The sequence below is a fragment of the Lithobates pipiens genome, unplaced genomic scaffold, assembly GCF_037356315.1.
Source record: "Lithobates pipiens isolate NorthernLeopardFrog02 unplaced genomic scaffold, aLitPip1_a1.2 Scaffold_19, whole genome shotgun sequence".
NCBI lineage: Eukaryota > Metazoa > Chordata > Amphibia > Anura > Ranidae > Lithobates > Lithobates pipiens.
Genome location: NW_027507764.1, coordinates 79,878,294 through 79,903,633, shown reverse-complemented (window position 1 = coordinate 79,903,633; position 25,340 = coordinate 79,878,294). Strand labels below are relative to the sequence as shown.

Genomic DNA, 25,340 nt, shown 5'->3' with positions numbered 1-25,340 from the left:
AGCTCCAGATGCACAGACAAACTGCTCATTCACAATGTATGGGCCCGTGAACCTGTTTGGATGTGCCATTCATTTTTTGTTATTTATAAAACATTTTTTACAATGCTTGTTTTTTTGTTTGTTTTTTGGGGGGGCTTTGGGGAAATATCCCTAAACAGACCGAGAAAGGGAATGAGGACATTGATTCCTCAAGCCCTATCACTGCAGCCTCAGCTGCACTGAACATTGAATGAACAGAAAATGCTCTGTACAGATGCTCCTGTTCATTTGTAAACTGAAGCATAGTAAACACAGTTTACAGTTGAATACAGTAGGGGGCCAGTACTGTTTACTCAAAACACATATTTACCGCCCCTTCCCCCACTCTCCATCCTGAAATTGTGCCCCTGTGTGCCTGCAGCAGCAGGCGGGAGGGAGAGGAGGGAAGCCTTCAGTGCTGCGGGAGGGGCACATAGGGCGGCCTAAGCAGCAGGGGGAAGGAAATCTTTGACAGGGATGGTGATTGAAGTGGGGTGGGGGGATAACTGAAACTGACCCCCCTGTTACCCTGTGCCCCCCCCCCTCCTAAAGGATAATCAGTTTCAGTATTTCAGCCATACAGGGGGTAGTTCTGTAAATGCCCTCACCCCCACGCCCCCCTTCTATCCAACATCTGTTTCCTCGTGCTGCCTGGGTTGAACTGAAGATACTAAATATATATCAGTATATTTCACTGTACTGACCTATAGTATAGCCAATTTTTTAGAATGGTATGCTTTTGATCACACATACTCTCTAGATTGACAGTACACAGGAAACAATAGCATGAGCTAATATATGACATAAGCCATTTTAATAGAAGTTTATTTCTGAATGAAATAAGGATGCCAAAAGACTAATGGATATCATATTGTTATGCGCTGATAATACTGGCAGACTGGAAAATCAAATTTAGAGCCGCATCCCTTGAATGCTAGAAAGATTTAAAAGTTTGTTCCAAGCAAGCTTTGCCAATTGACAAGTATTTGCAGATAAGAGTCCAGCGTCTTATTGCATATTGTTAAGCTGGGAGGTTTTCGGTTTGATAAGAGCCCCTCTATATGGTCTTCAGCTTATTCAACACCTAAGTCGTACTTTATTGTTTTAATGTGGTTTTATCAAGGGTGGAAATTTTTTACACTTGTTTATCAGATAATTTTCTGTATTTGTACTGTATGTGTACTTCTTCTTTTGTTAAAACCTTAATATATTTAAAGTGATTGTAAAGTCTTGTTTTAAAAAAATATATATAAAATAAGCATGTTATAATTACCTGTTCTCTGCAGTGGATTTGCACAGAGCAGCCCGGATCCTCCTCTTCTCGGGTCCCTCTTTGGCTCTCCTTGTCCTTCACTCCTGTTGAGTGCCCCCACAGCAAGCAGCTTGCCATGGGGGTACCTGAGCTGAGTCACAGCTCTCTGTGTCCATTCAGCACTGCGTCGCTTTAACTGACAATTGCGCGTGTGACGTTGCACCCAAACAAACTTTTGGTGGTATTTGCTCACCTCTGCGGTTTTTGTTTTTTGCACTATAAACAAAAAAATCGACAATTTTGAAAAAAAAAAGCATTATTTTTTGCTATAATAAATATCCCCCAATATATATTTATATATATATATAAATCTTTCTCAGTTTAGGCCGATATGTATTCTTCTACATATTTTTGGTAAAAAAAAAAAAAAAAAAAAATCGCAATAAGCATATATTGATTGGTTTGTGCAAAAGTTATAGCGTCTACAAAATAGGGGATAGATTTATGAAATTTTTATTATAATTTTTTATCGTGATTGAGACACATCAGACACTTTTGACACTATTTTGGGACCAGTGACATTTACATAGCAATCAATGCTATAAAATGCACTGATTACTGTATAAATGACACTGGCACGGAAGAAGTTAAACACTAGGGGGCGATCAAGGGGTTAAGTGTGTCCTAGGGAATGATTCTAATTGTGGGGGGATGGGCTCACTACAACATAGATCACTGCTCCCAATGATAGGAAGCAGTAGATCCCTGTCATGTTGCTAGGCAGAACAGGGAAATGCCTCGTTCTGCCGTGTCACGATCGCGGGCCCCCGGTGGACATCAAATCCGCGAGACCCGCGGGCATGTTCGCAGAGTATGCGGCAGGCGCTCACCTACTTTGCCGCGTCTTAAAGGGGATGTACAAGTACGCCCATTTGCAATAAGATCAAACAGTAGAAGGCTAGCGCATGCTCCCAAACCATGAATGTACAGTGCCTTGTGAAAGTATTCGGCCCCCTTGAACTTTTCAACCTTTTGCCACATTTCAGGCTTCAAACATAAAGATATAACATTTTTATTTTTTGTGAAGAATCACCAACAAGTGGGACACAATTGTGAAGTGGAACGAAATCTATTGGATTTTTGGAACTTTATTAACTAATAAAAAAATTAAAAGTGGGGAGTGCAAAATTATTCGACCCCCTTGCCACCTTTTTGCTGCGATTACAGCTGCAAGTCGCTTGGGGTATGTCTCTATCATTTTTGCACATCGAGAGACTGAAATTCTTGCCCATTCTTCCTTGCAAAACAGCTCGAGCTCAGTGAGGTTGGATGGAGAGCGTTTGTGAACAGCAGTTTTCAGCTCTTTCCACAGATTCTCGATTGGATTCAGGTCTGGACTTTGACTTGGCCATTCTAACACCTGGATACATTTATTTGTGAACCATTCCTTTGTAGATTTTGCTGTATGTTTGGGATCATTGTCTTGTTGGAAGATAAATCTCCGTCCCAGTTTCAGGTCTTTTGCAGACTCCACCAGGTTTTCATCCAGAATGGTCCTGTATTTGGCTGCATCCATCTTCCCCTCAATTTTAACCATCTTCCCTGTCCCTGCTGAAGAAAAGCAGGCCCAAACCATGATGCTGCCATCACCATGTTTGACAGTGGGGATGGTGTGTTGAGGGTGATGAGCTGTGTTGCTTTTACGCCAAACATATCGTTTTGCATTGTGGGCAAAAAGTTTGATTTTGGTTTCATCTGACCAGAGCACCTTCTTGCACATGTTTGGTGTGTCTTCCAGGTGGCTTGTGGCAAACTTTAGACGATACTTTTTATGGATATCTTTGAGAAATGGCTTTCTTCTTACCACTCTTCCATAAAGGCCAGATTTGTGCAGTGTATGACTGATTGTTGTCCTATGAACAGACTCAGCTGTAGTTCTCTGCAGTTCATCCAGAGTGATCATGGGCCTCTTGGCTGCATCTCTGATCAGTCTTCTCCTTGTCTGAGCTGAAAGTTTAGAGGGACGGCCAGGTCTCGGTAGATTTGCAGTGGTCTGATACTCCTTCCATTTCAAAATGATCGCTTGCACAGTGCTCCTTGGGATGTTTAAAGCTTGGGAAATATTTTTGTATCCAAATCCGGCTTTAAACTTCTCCACAACAGTATTACGGACCTGCCTGGTGTGTTCCTTGGTCTTCATGATGCTCTCTGCACTTTCAACAGAACCCTGAGACTATCACAGAGCAGGTGCATTTATACAGAGACTTGATTACACACAGGTGGATTCTATTTACAGTGCCTTGCGAAAGTATTCGGCCCCCTTGAACTTTTCAACCTTTTGCCACATTTCAGGCTTCAAACAAAAAGATATAAAAATTTTATTTTTTGTGAAGAATCACCAACAAGTGGGACACAATTGTGAAGTGGAACGAAATCTATTGGATTTTTGAAACTTTTTTAACTAATAAAAAAATGAAAAGTGGGGCGTGCAAAATTATTCGGCCCCCTTGCGTTAATAATTTGTAGAGCCACCTTTTGCTGCGATTACAGCTGCATTTATACAGAGACTTGATTACACACAAGTGGATTCTATTTATCACCATCAGTCATTTAGGACAACATTGGATCATTCAGAGATCCTCGCTGAACTTCTGGAGTGAGTTTGCTGCACTGAAAGTAAAGGGGCCGAATAATTTTGCACGCACCACTTTTCAGTTTTTTATTTGCTAAAAAAGTTTAAAATATCCAATAGATTTCGTTCCACTTCACAATTTTGTCCCACTTGTTGGTGATTCTTCACAAAAAATTAAAATTTTATATCTTTATGTTTGAAGCCTGAAATGTGGCAAAAGGTTAAAAAGTTCAAGGGGGCCGAATACTTTCACAAGGCACTGTATAGGCAGACAGGGACAATACAAACACACAACATTGACAGTATGACCACATAAACCCACTTTTGATGGAAAAAATGCACAAGAATTTCAGCAAACAGCCCTAGTTGGGCGTTTGTCAATATGCACAATATCATTCCTTCTCCCGCACACACAAATCACAACAAAAAACCTGGCCTTCTCAGGCCAAACAAACCCCCCCTACTGCAGTCCTTTATATAAGATTGGTTGTATTGTTAGCACACTGACACACTCCCAATAGAAGTACACGCCCACCAATATCTTTCAGTCTGTCTCTTCATGTATGTCTAAAGTGATTCCACCTGATGAGCAGGAACACATAATACTGTTTGCAACTGTGTTAGCCCTTGGTTATGTGCATCAAATCTCCAACTACAGGCAAAGATCATTTGCATGCACATAAACAAAGCAACAGTTTTCTAAGCATATGTACCTGTGCAGTGTGAACCCTACATTTTAAATGTATAAGTCCCTGGGCATGATTAGTGCAAACAAACATTAACAACTGTCCCTGGCTGCAGTGAGCTTCCAATCTAAAGTCCAAAACTAGCTTTCTTATATTAACGACTATTTCGACAGGAGACAAATAAAATGCCAGCATGTCTTTGGATTGTGGTGATAAACTTCATCACAAGCATTAGGATGTTGGGGAATTGAACCAGCAACGCCAGTGCTGCTAAACTGAATTCCTACCCATTTAGCCAGCGGGCAGCCTCACACATGTTGTCTGTAATGGCATTCCAGTCTTAGGGTTCAAAATTGATTTGGCCCACCCTTTGCAGCTATAACAGCTTCAGCTCTTCTGCGAAGGCTGTCCAGAAGATTTAGAAGTGTGTCTATGAGAATGTTTGACCATTCTTCCATAAGTGCATTTGTGAGGTCAGGCACTGATGTTGGACGAGAAGGCCTGATTTACATTCTCCACTCTAATTCATCCCCAAGGTGTTCTGTTGTGTTGAGGTCAGGACTCTGTGCAGGCCAGTCAAGTTCCTCCACCCCAAGCTCACTCATCCATGTCTTTATGGACCTTGATTTGTGCACTGGTCCATTGAAATGAATGGGCAGTGCTGCAGAAGCTGCAAAGCGATTCGGCAGCACCTTAACACGGGTGCTTTTAACCTTTTCATCAGCTGCTAGCAGGGGTTAATAGCGCCCCACTAGCGGCCGAAAAGCGATGTTAAAACCACGGTAAAGCGAAGCTTGGCGCTTTCAGTGTGAAAGTAGCCTAACTGGGGGGGAGTTACACTGGAGGAAAACAGAGATTGTGCTTAGCTTAAACAGAAGATCTCTCTTTTCCTAACTGACAGATCAGCTGTCTTCCTTGTGTACATAGGCACGTTGCTGCTTCGTGTCTCCTGTGAACGATTGGCGGGTGGCGTTTTGGCGGCGCCCCCTACACAGCGTGCACAAAATCACATACATAAGCGGTTAAAGTGGATGTAAACCCGATTCATGAAACTTGAGCTGGGCACATATATTTGCAGTGTTTTGTTATCTTTCTTCAAACCACTATGTCCCGTAGCTGTCTCCTACTCCGTTCTTCTGTTATTAGCCTTATAACTTCTGACAAGTTTTCCATCATATATGATAAAAGCAGACAGAGTTTTGTGTTGGGGAGGATGCAATAAATAGATTAGCACAGAGCTGAACAATTCAACAAACAGAGCTGAAAGTCTCTACCTATGAGGAGAGGGGGGTGTGTGCCTTTCCTCCAATTAGCTGTCTTGGCTGTATGCCCAGGCTTCACTGCAGTGTTGAACAGGAAGAGAAAATCTAACACGATCTGAACTTTCTAAACAGTATATAAAGCTGAAGACAGCAGATATACATGTAAAACGTATGTAGCGAGATTTGTATCATCTGAGGCTGTTCACTTCACTGGGTATATGTGAGGTTTTACAGCCACGTTTTATGCTCATTTTGTAGCAACTGAATAAGTACAGAAAAAAGTGACACTTTAAACCAAAAAAATGATATTTTTTCATAAAATGGTAGCTGCCTGGCTGTCATATTGATGCATTGGCTTCACTGTTTCCTGAGTAGCCAACCTAGAAAGGTATAAAGAAAAGACATTCTGACACTCATTTTTAACAGCCATTTTTCCAGTCCGTGACTGAAAAAGTATCACTGAAAAAGGGTCATTTTAAGACCTCATGCACAACAAATCTTTGAACAAACTGTCCCCTAGTTTTACTTCTCTTTTTCTTTACAGGCAAAAAAAGCCTTAAAAAACATCCTACAGAAATGCACCCATCTGCCAGCCCTTGAGCCTCTCCTCCGTGATGCACCACCCAACATCCTGAAACACGTGGTTGGCCAGTTCAGTAAGGTAAGATATAGTACAACCATAGATTGTTGTCTACTTTTTACTGCCCTACCAGCTGGGCATTCCAGTAACAATGCATAAAACAGGAGATCCAGAATGTATATGAAAGGATTGCCTATTCCAATAATTCTGCAGCTTGTACCAAGGGCTTAATGTTCTAGCACCATGAGTGTATTAACATGCCCAATGCCCAAAGTGCTCATTATTCTTCTTGTCTGTAGATGGGGAAAAGACTGTTTTATATACAACATACACACAAATGGCAATAAATACTCTTTGGGTGAAACAAGAGGTTTTCAATTTTTTTATTTATTTTTTGCTTCTGCATTTGGGAATGAGAGTAGCATGTGCAATTGCTGTGACTAAGCGCTAACAGATGCTAAAGCAAAAATTGCCCTTGTGCATGTACCCACAATGTATCTGTTTTTTTATTCTGCCTCTTGATTCATTAAAAAAAAAAAAAAGCAGCTTTTATGCAATGCTGTTTAATTTGTTTTGTTGGGTTGGTCACTAACTGTCATATGACAGTAATTACCAGCTTGGAGTTGATATTTTTGACTCCATAACCCTTCATGAAACTGTGTCACGGGAGATTTACTAAAACTAGTGCCCACAGAATCTGGTGCAGCTGTGCATAGTACCCAATCAGCTTCTAGATTTTAGCCCACGTTCACAGTTCAGTTGAACTGGAACAATTTCAAATCAGCATTTCAGTCCGACGATTTGACAGACGTGTGTGCATAAACCCGCACAGATTTCTGTCAAATCACCCCGATGTCAGACACAGATGTCTATTCAAATCGCCCCCAAATTCGCCAAAAGTAGTGCAGGAACTACTTTTGGGAATCTGTGTGGCGCCGCAAAGTAGGCGTCGCACCGATTCGGATGGTGCCGTTGCCAGCAATAGGCAGCGATTTGACATGTCAAATCGCATGGGAAAACGACCTGATGTGAATGTGTGCTTATTGTCAAAGCTTAATTGAACAAGCTGAAGTTAGAAGCTGATTGGTTACTATGCACAGCTGCACCAGATTCTGTGTGCACCAGTTTTAGTAAATCTCCCCCTTAGGCCCCTTTCACACTGAGGCATTTTTTAGGCGCTACAGCGCTAGAAACAGCGCCTGTATAGCGCCTGAAAAAAGCATCTCCTTTCACTCCAGTGTCCACACAGTGTTTCACACTGGAGCGGTGCGCTAGCAGGATGGTAAAAAAAAGTCCTGCTAGCAGCATCTTTGGAGTGGTGAAGGAGCGGTGTATTCACCTTTCCTACCCATTGAAATCAATAGGGCAGCGCGGCTATACCACCGGCAAAGCGCAGATACAGCGGCGCTCTGTGGGCGATTTTAACCCTTTTTCGGCCGCTCTCTGTGGTTAAAACCGCCCCGCTAGCAGCCAAATAGCGGCGCCAAAACTCTGCTTTACTGCTGACGCCCGCACCGCCCCACTGTGAAAGGGGCCTTAGAGACATTGCGGTTGATTTACTAAAACTGGAACTCTCAGAATCTGCTGCAGCTGTGCATGGTAGCCAATCAGCTTCTAAGTTCAGCTTGTTCTGACCGGGTTCACATTGGTACGACAAACGCTTCGACATTGGGAGCTCATGTCGCTTGATGTGTGAAAATCAATGTTTTCCTATGGGAGCCGTCTTAACTGGTCTGACTTTGAAAATGCTCCCTGCACTACTTTGGTCTGACTTTGATCCTACTTCAGCGAATTGAATATCACTGAAGTCAAATCAAATTTGGATTGCCGCCTTGACTGATCCGACTTTGGCATGCGACTTGTGCTCTGATGATCTTGAAGGGGAAGTCCGCGCCAAATTTTTGAATAAACTGGCTTGGGTTCCCCCTCCAAGAGGATACCAGGGGACCCCAACGCAATTTTTCAGGGTTCCCCTTAAAATCCATACCAGACCGAAGGGCCTGGTATCCTCTTGGAGGGGGAACCCTGAAAAATTGCGTTGGGGGTCCCCCCCAAAATCCATACCAGACCCTTATCCAAGCGCACAGCCCAGCAGGTCAAGAAAGGGAGTGGGGACAAGCGAGCGTTCCCCCCCCGCCCCGAACCGTACCAGGCCGCATGCCCTCAACATGGGGTTGGGTACGCCCATATGCTGTCATATGTCACAAGTGTCCTTTTACATCAAAAGTGGTGTTAGACCAGCTAGAAAGCAGCGATAATAAATTAGAATCGCTTGCAGAATTGAGCGATAGTGATTTGTGGGAAAAATTCGTCATCAAACACTGAAAGTAATGACAGCGGCAATTCTGCAACTGAGCAAATTTCAGTGTTTTTGATTTGATTACATTATTTAATAATTTTTATTATTATATTTTATAATTATTTATACTTCTTTATTATATTATACTTTATGATTTCCTTTTTTCAAACTTTATCATACCCTGAGATGTCTACTAGACTCTTGTTTGGACAGATTTATGTGAGTTATTCCTAAGCATTACAGGCCTACAATATAAAAACGCCAAAATAATTGTACCACTTTCAGCATAAAAAAAAAAAAATCGGACATAATCATACCACCACAGAGGTTATGCGGGGTTCCAGGTTTTTTTTTGTTTTTGTTTTTCTCAAAAAACACCCCCTGTGTGTTTGTACCTAAATTATCAACAAACTATTACTATGTGATGCGGGTCTTCTAAATGCTTTTTTTTTAAACTAACATTGCTGTTGCTTTACTGAGCATGCTCTCATCTTCATTGTGGGAATTTGAAGCCCACTAGTATCTTCTTCCGGGATACGGTGCTGCTGGCTACCCAGCATACATTTCCAGCATGAGCAGGAAGGCGCAAACTTGTTACTCCACTGTAGTAATGTTATAGCTAAAACATTTTGTTGGGGTTTTAGCTTTAAGGTAGGCAGTTTTGCATTTCAATCCTGTGAGATTTGAACTGATAATACAGTGCAAAAGCCATACAGCAGGAACCTTCCCAGATAGCATAAAAGAACGGGTTCCCACATTTCAGTGTATTTATTTGGCTTGTTATGTAGAATAACTGAAAGCCAAAGCTGTGCCATTCTGCAGGTAGCTTGTGAACTGTGAAAACACTGTGAAGATTTAATGCTTCCCTTAACACAGAAAACCCCCACCTAGGTTTCCCTCTTTAATGAGGCACTGAAAGTTATGAACTTAAAATAATTACAGGGCTGCTTGCATGCACACTCTACACAAGTGGAATGCTGCCTTGGGGCATTGCAGGCCATGAAATAATTTATTTAATAAAGAAAGATGGGATATTAAAGGACTCTTTTTGTCTCATTAGGTAACAGCAGACCACAGCTGCATAGCTCTTTCTAAATATAACATGATCTTATAAAGTGGCTTTCATCCAATCTGGCTTCCCAGAGAGCTTTGCATTATTAGATACAGACATGCAGCCACAATCAGGGTGGAATCCCAAAACAGTTATGAACTTCCTTTAGTTTACATGTCAGTCTCCAAAGGCTAGCAGGCCACTGACAAACATGGGTAATTATTGGACTGTTATATCGGCAGCTGTCAGTGTGCGCTTGAGATCTGCAGAGCTATGACTGCAAGAAGAGGATGAGAAATTGAATTATACAGACGTGGAATCACACTGATTTCGGGCTTGAAGTCCAGAGAGCTCCTTAACCACCTCCCTACCATCCAGTTGTAAAAAAAGGTTGGGGAAGTGGACATGCATTTTTGGACTGCCGTTTACAAACAGGAGTGCAGAAAACACCCTCCTGCAGCCAACGTGCCTCCTGAAGGTCTGTGATTAAGCTGTCATTAGACAGCACAGATCAAAGACAAAATTGCACGAGCCAGCAGGGGTTATACATGTGTATAGTTTTCCAATTTAATGGGTGATCGCCTGGCAAGTAAAAAATGTCAGTGTTAAGCTTAAAGGGTAGCTCCATTTTCGTGGAGAAAAAAAATTGCAAATGAAAAAATAATAATATAGCATATACAATTGCGACACAAGTCATATTAAATGTTATTAAAAAATGACCTTTCCTTTTCAATCTGCAGCCGCTGTAATTTTCTGTCAAATGCAATATGGCAACCTGGAGGTGTTCTGTACACAGAATGTGTACAGACCGCCCCCTGAAATGTCACTTCCTGTTTATGTGATTGGCTCCCTGATTTTCCCAGAAGTCTACACTAAGATACAAGTCAGATATCAGGCATCCCCTGCAACAAAAACTTCATTTTTGGTGAGATACTTGCAAAAGGAAATCACGTTTAAGGCTGGCCCATACATGGTCGAATTTTGAACAAATTTTATTTTGAAAATCAGAAAATTAGTGCGTTTTGTGATCCGATGTTGCCACCATTGATTCCGAAATTCGACCAACCAAGCTTTCGATTTCACCTCATGTTGCTACAGAAAAGAATTTTCGTGGCTGGTAATCTTTTCTTTTGGGAATTTTCTTTTCTTGCACATGTGCATTTCTTTTTTGATTACATTTCTCGCATGATTCTCCTTTATTGATTAGAAAATCGGTTGTTTTTTCGACAAATTTCTAACATGTCCGATTACTCAAATTCGATGGCCGCACCAAAATCGGCTGTTGCGGCAGCCCACTAATGGTGCGAAATAGGAACGAAAATTCTTAGGCTGCTTTCACACTTGTGATTTGGCAGCGTTGGCTGTAAAGCGTCGCTATTTTTAGCGGAGCTTTACCATCATTTTTGCGGAGGTGTTCAGCCACTAGCAGGGCACTTTTAACCCTCGCTAGCGGCCGAAAAAGGGTTAAATTAGCCACAAAGCACCGCTGCAGCGGCACTTGGCCAGCAGTCTGGCGGCGCTGCCCATTCATTTCCATGGGAAGGAGCAATCCTTCACCATTTCAAAGATGCTGCTTGCAGGAGTTTTTTTAACGTCCTACCAGCGCATCGCCTCAGTGTGAAAGCACTCAGTCTTTCACACTGAGACTGCAGGGGAGCAGTTTTTCAGGCGCTTTACATGTGCTATTTTTTGCCCAAAAGCGCCTGAAAAACGCCTCAGTGTGAAAAGGGTCTTAGATAAGATTTTCAAAAGAAAATCCTTTCGAAATTCGACCCATGTATGGGCTGCCTAAAAGTTGATCCTGCAATTTCCCTTATTAGAGCCCTGCAGGTGCAGCAGCTGACTGGTAATTATAAAGACACTCCCATTAGATTCACTGGGCGCATGGACACAGACAAACATACACCTATTTCTTCAAAGTAACAAAAGTTAGGAATCTGCAACAAAGTTTGTTAAAATACCTGCACTGTACATAAATCACCCAGAGGGGAATGTTTTTTTTCTCAGCAGAAGTGGAGTTAGTCTTTAATCACTGACAAGTATAGTTTTTTAGCATTAGACTTGATTGATAAGTATAATTTTTCTGTTTAAGGCTTTAATACCTGGCAAGTATATGTTTTCTACGTCAAACATGATCACCTGGCAAATATAATTTTGCAGTATTAGCCTTGTTTGCCAGAAGCAAACCAGATGTACTGAGCTACCAAGCACCAGCAGTGTGGTGCATACAAGTAAAATACATGTGAAGGATGTGATTGGGAATGGGATTAAAGACCCATACACACTATCAGTTTTTCTGCTGAGTTTTTCCTTCAGATTTACCAAAACCATATAATATGAGGTCAAACCTTAGAAGTTTCAATTTGTATGTAATCAGGCAGGCCCTTCCACTACATGGTTTTGGTAAACCTGAAGGAAAAACTCAGCAGAAAAACTGATAGTGTGTATGGGGCTTAAGAGTTAAGAATTTTCTCTCCAGGCTAAAGGAGGGTAATAGGAGAGGTGCTTAGAACCCTGGGTATGGTAACCAAATAAATGTTAAGTGGTATATGGTCTAATCCAAGTTCCAAGGTGCGTTGATTCTGGTTGACTTCAACTGTGCACCTGAAGATATCAGTTGCCTTGTATGGTTCGGCAGTCCCTGCTCATGGATATAAATGACCAAGAGTTGTCCCAGCAGTGACTGTTGTATTCCAGTGAAGCTGGTTGTTACCTTGCCTCAACTTCTGCACAGGTGTTGCAGGATAATATCTGGCAAAATTCCCAGCCAGGATGTCTGCCAGTGTGCGGATGGTATACGTGTCTGTGCCTTTATGAGCCCATCTGTAGGTTGCTGCTGCCATTCGTGTTCTGTCAAGTATTGGTTTTAGTAAGGGTCTGGGATGTAGAGTGTTTCAGGATATGTCAGGTAGGATCGTCAGTGATGTCCCATCAAAATCTATCAGTTTTTTTTTCTCCAATAGTAGAGAGAGGGTTGCTGATCACAGCCACTGTCCACGGTGTGCTCAAGTGTCTAGCATGTTCTATTTTTCTTTCTGGAACTGGAACGCCCCGGAACTGACCGCACTGATGTGAACTATGCCATTGGAAACCATATAACATCATTTCCATGTGTATTCGATGCAGAAAAAAACACACCGGACTGCATGTGGTGGTGTGAACTAGCACTGACACGGGAGGGCACACAAGGAAAATTGGGTGATGGGGAGCAAAGGCAATAACAGCGGACAGCAAATGCAATGTTTGCAGTTTTTCATTATCAGCTGTAAACTAGATTTGAACACTGTCTGTCCTAACAAGGGGTTATACATTTTGGAAACATCCCTCCTAAATGGTATGCTAGAGTCAGTGTGAGGCTCTCCAGAAATTCGTAGAATCAGTCATGACACCTTCTCCATCTAAAAGTAAGGACATATTTGTTCTAGATTGTTTTAGGTATGCTGTGTGAATGGAAACAAATAAACATATAGTGGCGTTTTCTCAAAATTGACTGCAAAAATGGAAATACATTTTAAAGATTGGCTGATAGATGACATAAGCACACTGGCAAATGTGACAGTTATCACCAGAGGCATACATTCAATGTAGCATACAATGCACACTTAGGCAGAATGTAAATGAAAACACTGTAGAAAATAATATTGGTATGTTTGATTAAGGATTTGTTAACATTTATTAAACATTCCTAACCTAGCTTTTCTTTTGGGAAACCAATGGTGGGTTTAGTTTTTTTGTTGGGGGGCCTGGATACCTAGCCTTTATAGGAACACTCTCCCACTGTCGCCTAGGTGATTTGAGCGGAAATTCAGCCCCCTCTTTGCCCGCAGTCTTTGGGGACACGTCACAAGTTCCAGAAGACTATGGGACCGTTCACAAACTGCAATATGGCTCATGAATGCTCAGTGGGAAGCCAACTTTAAAGTCACAGCCGGCTTCCCACACTAACTGGCCCAGGTGAGGAGGGCACTGGATCCTTGGGCAGGCAAGTGTCCCTTTATTAGATGTCAGCAGCTACAGTTTATATTTCATTCTAGGGTGAAGATCCTCTTTAATTAAAGTCCATTTAAAATTACATGTGCATCTAGAACTACCCTGTTTACAGGGTGACAACGTTGCAGTGATTTCACTGCAGAAAGAACATCGTTGACAGCTTGTTGCAGCAAATGGAAAAATAATGGATCCGCTAAGATGATCAACAGGTAATAAAACTGCGTTACAGGGAGTCCTTGTATATTTTATATTTGCTTATGCCCTTAGTTCTACTTTCATTTTTTATTAATGACTTTTTTTAGAACAATACATATTATTGTAGGTATTGGCTACTTGTTTTCTTCCTGGTCACAGCTGTGGGGAAACAGATTGCTCTGAGGTACAAATGCCCTCCAGGAGAGCAATAAAAGTCAGACAGATTTAGTGATAGCAGAAATTGTAAAAGTCAAGCACTAGATAGGTAGATAAGCTGTACTGAGGTCGTAAAGCTCTAATTGAGGTATTAAGCAAATAATCAGCAGTGTGTGAACTAACAACCTTTTCTTGTCTATGGCACAAAGTGCATGAGCCCTCCTTCTTCACAGCTGGAACAGCAGGGAAGGGTTAATGAGACAAGTTATTTAGAGGTTCTCTCCGCCAGCCAAAAATACTCTGGAACCACTCATTGCTGCATTCTTTCCTTCATTAGGTATAAGCCCATATCTAGGCTGCTTTGAAACATGTAGATACAAGGGGGCTCTGTTATATAGGGTTAGTGTTCAGGGCATAAGCACCAGTCCTAATTGATGACTTTCACTGTTTCACTACAAACTGTTCATTGAAAAGTTATTAAGCCTATAACATTGGACGCCTTGTATAAACAGTCATTGGTAAACATTCGTGGAAGTATGATTAAAACTTCCCATACTTGTTTAACACATTGCCTTCACATAACAGAAGTTATATAAAGGTTGTTACTTCCTCTGCTTAAAAAATAAAATAGGGTATTTTCCTCATTTAATTATAGTAGCTGGAACTATACAATCATGTCTTTATACCTCTGTGACCAACAGTGCATCCAAAAATATTGGTTTATAATGTTGGACGAACAGTTCACAGTCAATATGTTGGTAAGCAGTGGGGCCGAGAAGCCGCGTCTTTCACAATGAGTGAGTCATCAGCTGTCAGCAGGCTTTCCCGCTGACAGCTGAAAGAAAAGAAAATTGCCGGAAATACAAAAAAAACGGGCCTCTTCCCTACAACCCTGGGTTGTGGGGGTCTGCAGGTGGGGGCTTAACAAGGGAGCCCCCAGATCACTGTACACTGTACCCCTACCCATTCACCAAAAAAGTGTCAAGAAGTAATAAAAACACAGACACAGTTTTTGAAAATGCCTTTATTAAAAAATAAAAAGAACAATGCCCCCTGATGTAGATCCATTGTCAATCACAATGCCTGCCGCACTGCCGAATCTAAAAAAAGAACGCTCCGCACTCGTTGACTGCTGAATGCCTCCCCCTCCGGGGGACAGTTCTTAAATAGGTAAGTGGGCAGGGCCACCTGGAAACATCACTTGGTGGCCTCGCCCCCTCGTAACATCACCGACTCAGCTTGCACTGGCTGGTGATGTCACAAGGGGGTGGGGCCACTAGGATTACATCACCAGGTGGCTCCGCCACCCTTACCTATATAAGAACTATCAAACGGCAGAGCCTGCTGTAGGTGGGTAGCCTTAATTGACAGAGTGTTTTGTTTTGTTTTCAATCCTTTTTTCAGGTCGACGTCGTGATTGACAATGAATCTACATCCGAGGACATTGTTTTTTGTTGTCCTAATGCCATTTGTTTCTTTTTTTTTTTATAGCCGGCGGACAATTGCAACCGCGGGTCAATTTAAATGTGATTTTACGCATTTTTTTTTCTATATAAATGTCATTTTTGCTGCAGCATGTTCTATACATGCTACAGATATGCCACTTTACAGGCAGACTAAGGACCCAGGCACTACATTTAAAGGAATTTTTCATTTTTATTGTTTCACTGCATCATTAAAATCACTGCTCCTTTTAAAAGACACACTGGTTTATAGTGTGGATGACACCTAAATACAGCTATTTATCCAGCTCACATGCAATTGCTTCAAGATCGTTTATTCCTATCAATGAGAAGGTTTCAATGTTAAACATAAAGATTTGTAGGGAAAGTTAAGACTTTTGACCTTTTGCAGCACTGGAATCCTGAGATTTGTTTCCAGTGTACCACTGCCAGAGGTAACCAGCATTTAAATAGAGCACCAAACACCACGCACTGCAGCACTCAACTTCTCACTGATACTTACCAAAAGAATTATGCCGCGTACACACGACTGGACTTTCCGTCAGAAAGGGTCCGACGGTCTTCCCGACGGACTTTCGACGGAGTTACAAACAAATGGACTTACCCACAAACGAATTGACTAAAGTCTGTTCGTTTTGAACGTGATGACATACGACGGGACTAGAAAAGGAAGTTCAATAGCCAGTAGCCAATAGCTGCCCTTGCGTCATATTTGGTCCAGCATACAGACGAACGGTTTTCCCGATAGTAGGAATTGAGTCCGTTGGACAGATTTGAAACGTGTTCTATTTCTAGGTGTGTCTATTCCTTCCACTAATACCAATGAAGGGGCACTATTCCTCCCACTAACAAAAATGATGGGGCACTAGTCATCTCACTGACACCAATGATGGTGCACTATTCCTCCTACTAATGCCAATCATTAGGCACTATTCCTCCCACTAATACCAATGTTGGGGCATTATTCTTTCCACTGACACCAATGACGGGACACTATTCTTCCCACTAATACCAATGATGGGACACTATTCATCCCACTGACACCAATGATGGTGCACAATTCCTCCTACTAATACCAATCATTGGGCACTATTCTTCCCACTAATACCAATGATGGGGCACTGTTCCTCCCACTAATACCAATGATGGGGCACTATTCCTCCCACTAATACTAATGATGGGGCACTATTCCTCCTTCTACTGACTATAGGCACTATGTTATTTTTTTTACTCCCACTGACACTGGGGGATTTTCTACTTCCACTGGCCACTCCGGCCCCCCTAAAGTCTGAAGGAAGTAAACCAGCCCTTTGTTTAGAAAGTTTGGAGACCCCTGTACACGACCCACAAAGGCCCCAGAAGCTTAGGTGTGCATGTACTGCTGTTTCAAGCCACCATTGCAGCTTTCCTCTGCACAAACAAAGAAAATTGATGTGAGTTTAACAGCTGCAAGTGGATTACGAGTCAGATAAGAACTGCTTTCATCAGTGCATTTTAACACAGGTATTTTGTTTCAAGATCTAGTCATTTTAAGTTACCTTGTTACGTTCTTATATTTGTTTAACTGCTTTAATAAAACTCCCTTTGTCCCCAGTCTGACAATGATTTGGGATGAGCCGGATATATAATTGGAAGTTCTGGATGGAACATAATATTAAGTCAAGCAGTGCATTATTCTCCTTATGATGTTCCAGCTCTGTGTTCTCTGGCGAAGCTTGGTTTCTGCCCAAATGTACCTTTTTCCCTGTTGTATAAAGTACAGTAAAAGCCATTTTCTGATTCATATTTTCTGTCCAAGAAATCCAAGCCATTAAAATCTGCATTTGATAAATACATTCACATCGAAATCACTGTCTTTACCTATCTGATCCATTTTGCAACAGATCAGGTATTTGATGTAAGCAGATTTACACTTTATAAACTGTTCAATAAGTGATTTTGTGTGTGCGTTGGTGTGTTTTGGTAAATTGCAATACACTTTTTGGCACTTTGCAGATTCATATTTTTGGATATTCTTCATATGTGATTAGAGATATGTTAAAATAAAGATCAGCCCTATGAAAAATGAATTCCTCCATCTTGGGTGAGGTGAGGATCTAAAGTAGAGCCCAAACTTTTACGTATATTGGAATTGTATTCTCGTCAGTTTATTTTTTGCTGTATTGTTTTGCTATTTGGGCATTCTGACAGGCATCGGCGGCGGCTATCAGATTACAGCAGCTCAGCAAGGGAATTTGTCCTTCCCTACTGCCTAGTACACATGAGCCAAATGTCATCCATCATCGGCCGGTTTAATAGAATCCGTCTGACATTCAGCCCGTGTGTATGTCTCCTGATCACAGAGCGCTGATCGGAGTGTTTTGCCGGGGGGGGGGGGGGGGGGGGGGAGAGCGTACCCCCCGTCAGAACACAATAGCTTAGCAGGGGATGTTGCTGTACTAACATTGGGTTGTTAGTACAGCGGCTCAGGGTTTTTTTTTCATTCAACCCAGCGGGTAGTAGTGTGTACGGGGCTTTAGCGTGCATGGTTCGAGTGTGTCAGATTTATTTTGTTCAGCCTGAACAAAAGAAATTGAACGCCGCGTACACACAATCGAATTTTCCGACTGGAAATTTTGAATGTGAGCTTGTTGTCGGTAAGTCCGACCGTGTGTATACTCCATCGGACAACTGTTATCGGACTTTCCGCCAAAAAAAATGTTGGCTAACATGTTCTCAAATTTTCCACCAACAAATGTATGTTGTCGGACTTTCCGATCGTGTGTACACAAGTTCGTCGGACAAAAGTCCAAAGTACAAACATACATGCTCGGAATCAAGGACAAGCCAGAAGCGCTCGGTCTTGTAAAACTAGCATTCGTAATGAAGATATCACATGACTATTGAACTTCCTCTTTATTGGCTTGCCGTACGTCTTGTACATCACTGCATTGGTAAATGTTGGCCAACATTTTTGTGACTGTATGTATGCAAGACAAGTTTGAGCCAACGCACTTCAAACAAAATTCCACGGTTTTGTTGTCGGAAAGTCCGATCGTGTGTATGAGGCATTACAGTGTATGGACAACTCTACTTTTGCATTTATAATGACAAGTGTTGGGAAGAAAAGCAAACACATGCTCACATAAACAAGTCCTTAGAGCAGTGATTCTCAACCAGGGTTCCTTGGAACCCTAGGGTTCCTCTAGAGTTCGCTAGGGGTTCCTTCAGCATTGAGCAATTTCTGCCTCTCAGATAAGTTCCCAGTGACACCATTGATCTTTTTAGCTACCTGTAAGGAGGTAATTCTTCCCAATGACCACAAGTGTAAGGACCATTCTTCCCACTGACCATCACACTATTGTATCACGAGTTGTAGATTCCTAATTTTTAGCAGCGGTTCCCCCGAGACTGGAGAACTATATCAAGGGTTCCTGTTGTGTTGAAAAGGTTGAGAAAGGCTGACTTAGCCCCTGTACACACGGTCGGAGATTTCCACAACCAAATCCGTCGGATGTTGCCCGTCAGATTTTGTCCGTCGGATCTTGTCCGAAACTGTTGCATACACACGGTCGGACAAAGTTGGTGAAAAATCTGATCTTTCAGAACGTGATGACGTAATTTCATTACGATGGGACTACATTCAGGCTAATAGCCAATAGCTTTGATGTAGGAATTTGATCTGAGCATGCGTGGCACTTGGTCCGATCAAAATTCTCTACACATGATCGGAGTATGTCCGTCCGGCCCAGTTGGACGGGAAATATTTCCAACATGTTGGAAAATTGGGTCGGACGGAGATTCGGACGGAATCAGTCCGATGCATACCACACACAGTCGGATTATCTGACGACACGGTCCGATAGGACTCATTCCGACAGATTCTCCGACCGTGTGTACAAGGGCTTAGAGAGTACATAGAGTCCTCCCCACCAGGCTGGACATTTTGTAACTTGTAGTTCCTCAATAGTTTAAGTCTTCACTGGACTATGCAGATGCTATGGCTAGAGAAGGTAAAAGCTGGTGAAGCTGGCTGTTTTGCTTTCCTCAGAATAAGACTACTGCCCAAGGCAGAGTCTTGTTTTCTTAGCTTAGCTTTCCAAATCCAGCAGGTATTTACCATTTCACAGTGACTGATGAGACATTCCTGCAGCACAATGTGCTTGTAGGTGGCCGTTCTCAGGAGGAATACTGACTTGTCACATTTTTTACATTGTTATTCATTTGGATGAGAAAATTGTTTTACAACACGCAACACAGCATATTGAGAAATTAGCATTGCATCCTGCTGAAATTCTCATCTATTCGGGTCCAAAACCCAAACTAAATTATATATATGCCTTCATTACTGTATATTCGATGTCCATAGTTGTGTAACCTGGACTGTAGCCGATAACTGCTGAAGAACATCTTTCTTTGTTGCTGTTGTATTATCCTGCTGCAGTGTGGACAGGGTTAAACTGAATATTTATTGCTGCAGAAGTGCAGCAGCCATTTTTAAAGTGATTTGTAAATGATCACCTTGTGAAACAACCCATTCCATTTAAAATAGAAGTGAAAGGCAAAACATTTGTGTATAAATATAAAAAAATTGAAATACCCTTTCCCCCCTTTTTCATAAGTGAATACAAATCCTCTGTTCTCGGATGCATAAGAGCTGGGGTGGAAGAAAAAGTAGCACATTGATCTTCCCAGTGAATGACTATGGCAGGGGTCATGTCATGACAAGTCTGATCATTGTAGGAGAGCAGACTGATTTTCCAGCCTAGCTAGAGAACTGACCATGCTGGGCTCATCTGCTTAGTGTGGTCAGTTTTTTTGGTAGGATGGCAGGCGGACTGACAGTAACCCCAGGGATTTCACACAAAGGAAGCAATCCAAAGTGAACAGGATACTTTTTCATACAAGTACATAGTACAGCAGATACATAATATCAGAAATATGAAATGGTGGGTTTACACAATCTTTAACCACTTCCCGCCCAACCTATAGCAGAATGATGGCTGGGCGGTGGTTCTGTTATCCTGACTGGGCATCATATGACAACCAGCAGGATAACTGCTGGCGCACGCCCGTGGGGGCACACATCACAGCAATCGTTGTTGCAGCGTGTCAGTCTGACACACCACTACAACGATCTCGGTAAAGAGTCTCTGATGGAGGGCGATGAGTCCGATTGGCTGCTCTCCTGATATGGGGGGTCTGTGCTGATTATTTCCTGCCTAGGACCACCAGGGATGCTGCCAGACCACCAGGGATGCCCACAAAGGTACCCAAAAAGGTATGCCACCCTGAACCACCAGGAAGATGCCAATCAGTGCCCAGGCTGGTGGCAATCAGTGCCCATCAGCAATGCCTGCCAATGTCAGTACCATCAGTGATGCCCATCAGTGCTTGTCCATGCCCAACAGTGCCGCCTATCAGTGCCACCCATAAGTATCCATCACTGCAGCCTTTCAGTGCCCATCAGTGTCGCCTATCAGTGCCCACAAGTGCCACCTCATCGGTGTCGCCTTATCAGTGCCCATCAGTGAAAGAGAAAACTTACTTATTTACAACATTTTATAACAGAAACAAAAGTAAAACTTTTTTTTTTTTTCTTCAAAATTTTCTGTCTTTTTTTATTTGTTTAGCAAAAAATAAAAAACGCAGAGGTGATCAAATACCACCAACAGAAAGCTCTATTTGTGGGAACAAAATGATATAAATTTTGTTTTGGTATAGTGTAGCATGACCGCTCAGTTTTCACTTAAACAGTGACAGCGCTGAAAGCTGAAAATTGGCTTGGGCAGGAAGGGGGGTAAGTACCTGGTATTGATGTGGTTAGGGAGACCATTTTGGGGCACCCATCTGTGGAGTGTCTCATCTTGGCTGTGTCTGATCGAGCCTGGAGGACGGTCATTGACTGATGCAACAGAGCAAGGAGAAGGGGGTCTGCAAGCTACATAGAGGAAAGGGGAGAACAGTCTTGAAGCAAGCAGGTGTTTGGAAAACTGAGCTGCAGGTGCTGTCTGAACAGATCCCTGCGATAGATTACAACATTCGGTTGGAGAATTCAGAGAGCAAAGAGCCCAGGAACCTTACCAGGTGATTTGAACACCTGGTAAGATCATACTACTGGTGAGTACTCCTGCTGCTTGTAAGGAAGGAAATAAGGGACTATCTCAGCAGGATCAAAAGAGAGACATCACAGTAATTCCTATCCCTGTCTGAGGACTTGAACTGAACCAGAGCATATGCCTGGAGTCCCAGTGGAAAGTGCCCTGTGTCTGGTGGGAGAATAGTATTGCACAAGTTAATCTGTTGTCTGCTGTGCTTTCTTTAAGGGCCCCAATATCTCTAATGCCGCTTACACACGAGCGGATTTTCCGGCAGACTAGGTCTGATGGAATCATTCCATCGGATAGTCCGATCATGTGTGGGATAGTCCAATCGTTTTTCTTTAAAAAGGTCAGATGGACCTAGAAATAGAACATGTTTCAAATCTGTCCGACGGACTCAATTCCTATCTGGAAAACCGTTCATCTGTATGCTGGTCCAACGGACCAAATACGACGCAAGGCCAGCTATTGGCTACTGGCTATTGAACTTCCTTTTCTAGTCCCGTCGTACGTCATCACGTTCAAAACAAACGGACTTTCGAACAGACTTTAGTCTGTTCGTGTGTGGGCAAGTACATTCGTTTGTAAGTCCGTCGTAACTCCGTCGAAAGTCCGTCGGGAAAACCGCTGGACCTTTTCTGCCGGAAAGTCCAGTCGTGTGTACACGGCATTAGAGTTACGGTTGTTGACTTACTGATTATATAAGGACACTTGCTAATCCTTCTTTTAGGCTACTCAAAGTGTGTCAGTAAGTGCCAAGTGAACGAGGTGTGTCATATCCAGGTGTGCAAAACAATTCATCAGCTCCTCTGGGGGTAGCGCTACAGTTGCTACAGGCATCTTCCCCTACACAGTGCAATCTTTCCCTGTGTTGGCATGCTTCTCATTTGACTTATTTGCTTGGTTCGTGATTTCTCTCTGAATTTTCTGGAAGCTGTACAAAACTGAAATACGTATGAGGCCCCTTTCACACTGCCCCAATTTGAAAGTTGGGCAATTTCGCAGCCACGATTTTGCCAGGATTTCAGGGAATGCCTGTGTAAACTTGAGGTCTGTGGACTTCAACTCGCATCAAAGTCAGACCAAAGTAGTACAGGGACTTTGAAGTCGGTCTGACTTCAAGTTCCACAGATATGAATGGTACTCATTGGAAATCATGGAGTATGACTTGTCATGCGACTTTGCAGTCCCAAGTTGCAGGACACGTCGCACAACTGTGAAAGGGTTCTTAGGTCCAAATGACTTTTGAAGTGTATGTAAAGCCAAGTTACATAAAGTAGGCATCTAACTTTTATCAGGTTTTTTTTTTTGCTGTCCCGTTGGTGAGTTTTCTTTTCACTTCCTGTCCTGGTGACGCCGCAAGAAATAATAAAAAATATCTCAGATAATAATAAAAAATATTTCCATCGTAGATAGTATTCATAAGAACAGATTTCCCAAACTGATTATTTTTCCTGATATCTTGCTTTGGTGATAACTAAAAATAAAGGGGTCAATCTCCCCAGTGGGAGACACCGACAGCAATAAAAACCTGACAGGGGGCCCAACCTTTCCCCACTGTATATAAACAAAATGCCTTTACATACATTTTAAATTGCATATTTACTAAATGTGCTTTTTGGCTTTTGCCAACATATACATTTTATAATCTAGGAAAACAAACTAAAATCATTGACCTAAAGTCTTCATGACTGTCACAGTTTTACAATACTTGCTTTAAAGGATAAGTGTTTTTTAAAACAAAGTGCACTTTGCCACTTTGCCCTGACCTATCCGATCCCACCCTCCCCCTCCTCAGATGTGTACTTACCAAAATCCGATGGTCTCTGATGGTTGTTTACATTCAGTGCCGCATCTCCACTGTCCTGGCTACATCCGCACATTACAGCCCCAAAGACTTCTGTGGAGCCTGTCTCCCTTTGTCTCCGGCCTTGCATAGTGCTCTTATCCTTTAATATACTGTAATTATCCTATAATTATGTAAAGCAGAAGTAAAATGGATTTTTCCCCTTAGTTTCAACCCAATATACAGACTATATTTTCAAAGTAATCACATAGTAGGTTTATTAGTTTTAAGTGGGCAGAGTTAATAGTGGTAAAGCATGTTAATTATGAAATTTACCTGCAAAGTAAAAAAAAGTGACTGCTATTGGACTTAAGGAAGATGGTGATTGGGTTCCGCCATAACTGCAGCCTAAAATTGCGATGGGGATGTATACATAAATCTAAAGCTAAATTGTGTTATCCCCATTGTTAATCCATATTACGTGATAATACATTACGTTTACATTTATTACTTGGTTTGGTGCCTGTCTTCTTTCATATAGTGCTACTACTGGGTACTAAGTATTACTTTCAATGATTTCCTGTGATATTGTGTGTTTGTAGGCCCCTTTCACACTGGGGCGGTGCGGGCGTTGGCTGTAAAGTACCTCTATTTTTAGCGGCGCTTTACCGTCGTTTTAGCGGCGGTATGCTAGTGGCCAAAAAAGGGTTAAAACCGCTCGCAAAGCGCCGCTACAGTGGCGCTTTGCCGGTGGTATAGCCGCGCTGCTCCATTGATTTCAATGGGTAGGAGCGGTGAATACACCGCTCCTTCACTGCTTCAAAGATGCGGCTAGCAGGACTTTTTTCACCGTCCTGCCAGCGCACCGCTCCAGTGTGAAAGCCCTCCGGCTTTCACACTGGAGTGAAAGGGGCCGGTTTTTTCAGGCGCTATTTTTAGCGCTGTAACGCCTGAAAACTGCCTCAGTGTGAAAGGGGCCTTAGAGGGGCTGAGGTTTTTTGAAAAAGGTTAAAGAAAAGAACAGAGGACCCATCCTAATAAGTGGTCCTAATGGGGGTAGTGCTACGTGTACATTTATATGTATACATATATCCTTTCAAACTATAGATTAAAAAACAAAAAAAAACATTAAATATAAACTATAGATTAAAAAACAAAAAAAAACATTAAATATAAACTATAGATTAAAAACAAAAAAAAAAAACAATAAATATAGGGCTTTATGAGGGATCAAAGCGAAACAGTGGGCAATAAACTGTGTATTCTGCAGTCTGTCACTAGCATTAATTCCCATGTAACATTATATGCATATATATATATATATATATATATATATATATATATATATATATATATATATATATATATATATATATATATATTTTACACATACACACACACACATACAGTGGATTTAAAAAGTCTACACACCCCTGTTAAAATGTAGGTTTCTGTGATGTAAAAAAATGAGACAAAGATAAATAATTTCAGAACTTTTTCCACCTTTAATGTGATCTATACATACTGAAATGTTTTGGGTGGAGGGAAGTAAAAATAAAATAATATGGTTGCATAAGTGTGCACACCCTTAACCACTTTAAGACCGGGCCTCTTTTTTAGATATGGTGTTTACATGTTAAAAACATTTATTTATTTTTTGCTAGAAAATTACTTAGAACCCCTAAACATTATCAATTTTTTTCTAACATCCCAGAGAATAAAATGGCGGACGTTGCAATACTTTTTGTCACACCATATTTGCTCAGCGGTCTTACAAACGCACTTTAAAAAAAAATCAGCTTTTTTGAATTAAAAAATAAGACAACAGTAAAGTTAGTCCAATTTTTTTTATTTTGTGAAAGATAATGTTACGCTGAGTAAATTGATACC

The 25,340-nt window shown here is 41.8% G+C and overlaps 1 protein-coding gene across 1 annotated transcript in view; it reads left to right on the top strand.

Annotated features, from left to right (window-relative positions):
• The window catches only part of SPAG6 (sperm associated antigen 6), a 151,380-nt gene that overhangs the window by 114,489 nt on the left and 11,551 nt on the right, over nt 1–25,340 (top strand). The window contains exon 9 of the mRNA XM_077490957.1: nt 6,395–6,511. Coding sequence (XP_077347083.1) covers nt 6,395–6,511 — 117 coding nt within the window. The remainder of the gene's footprint in view (nt 1–6,394; nt 6,512–25,340) is intronic.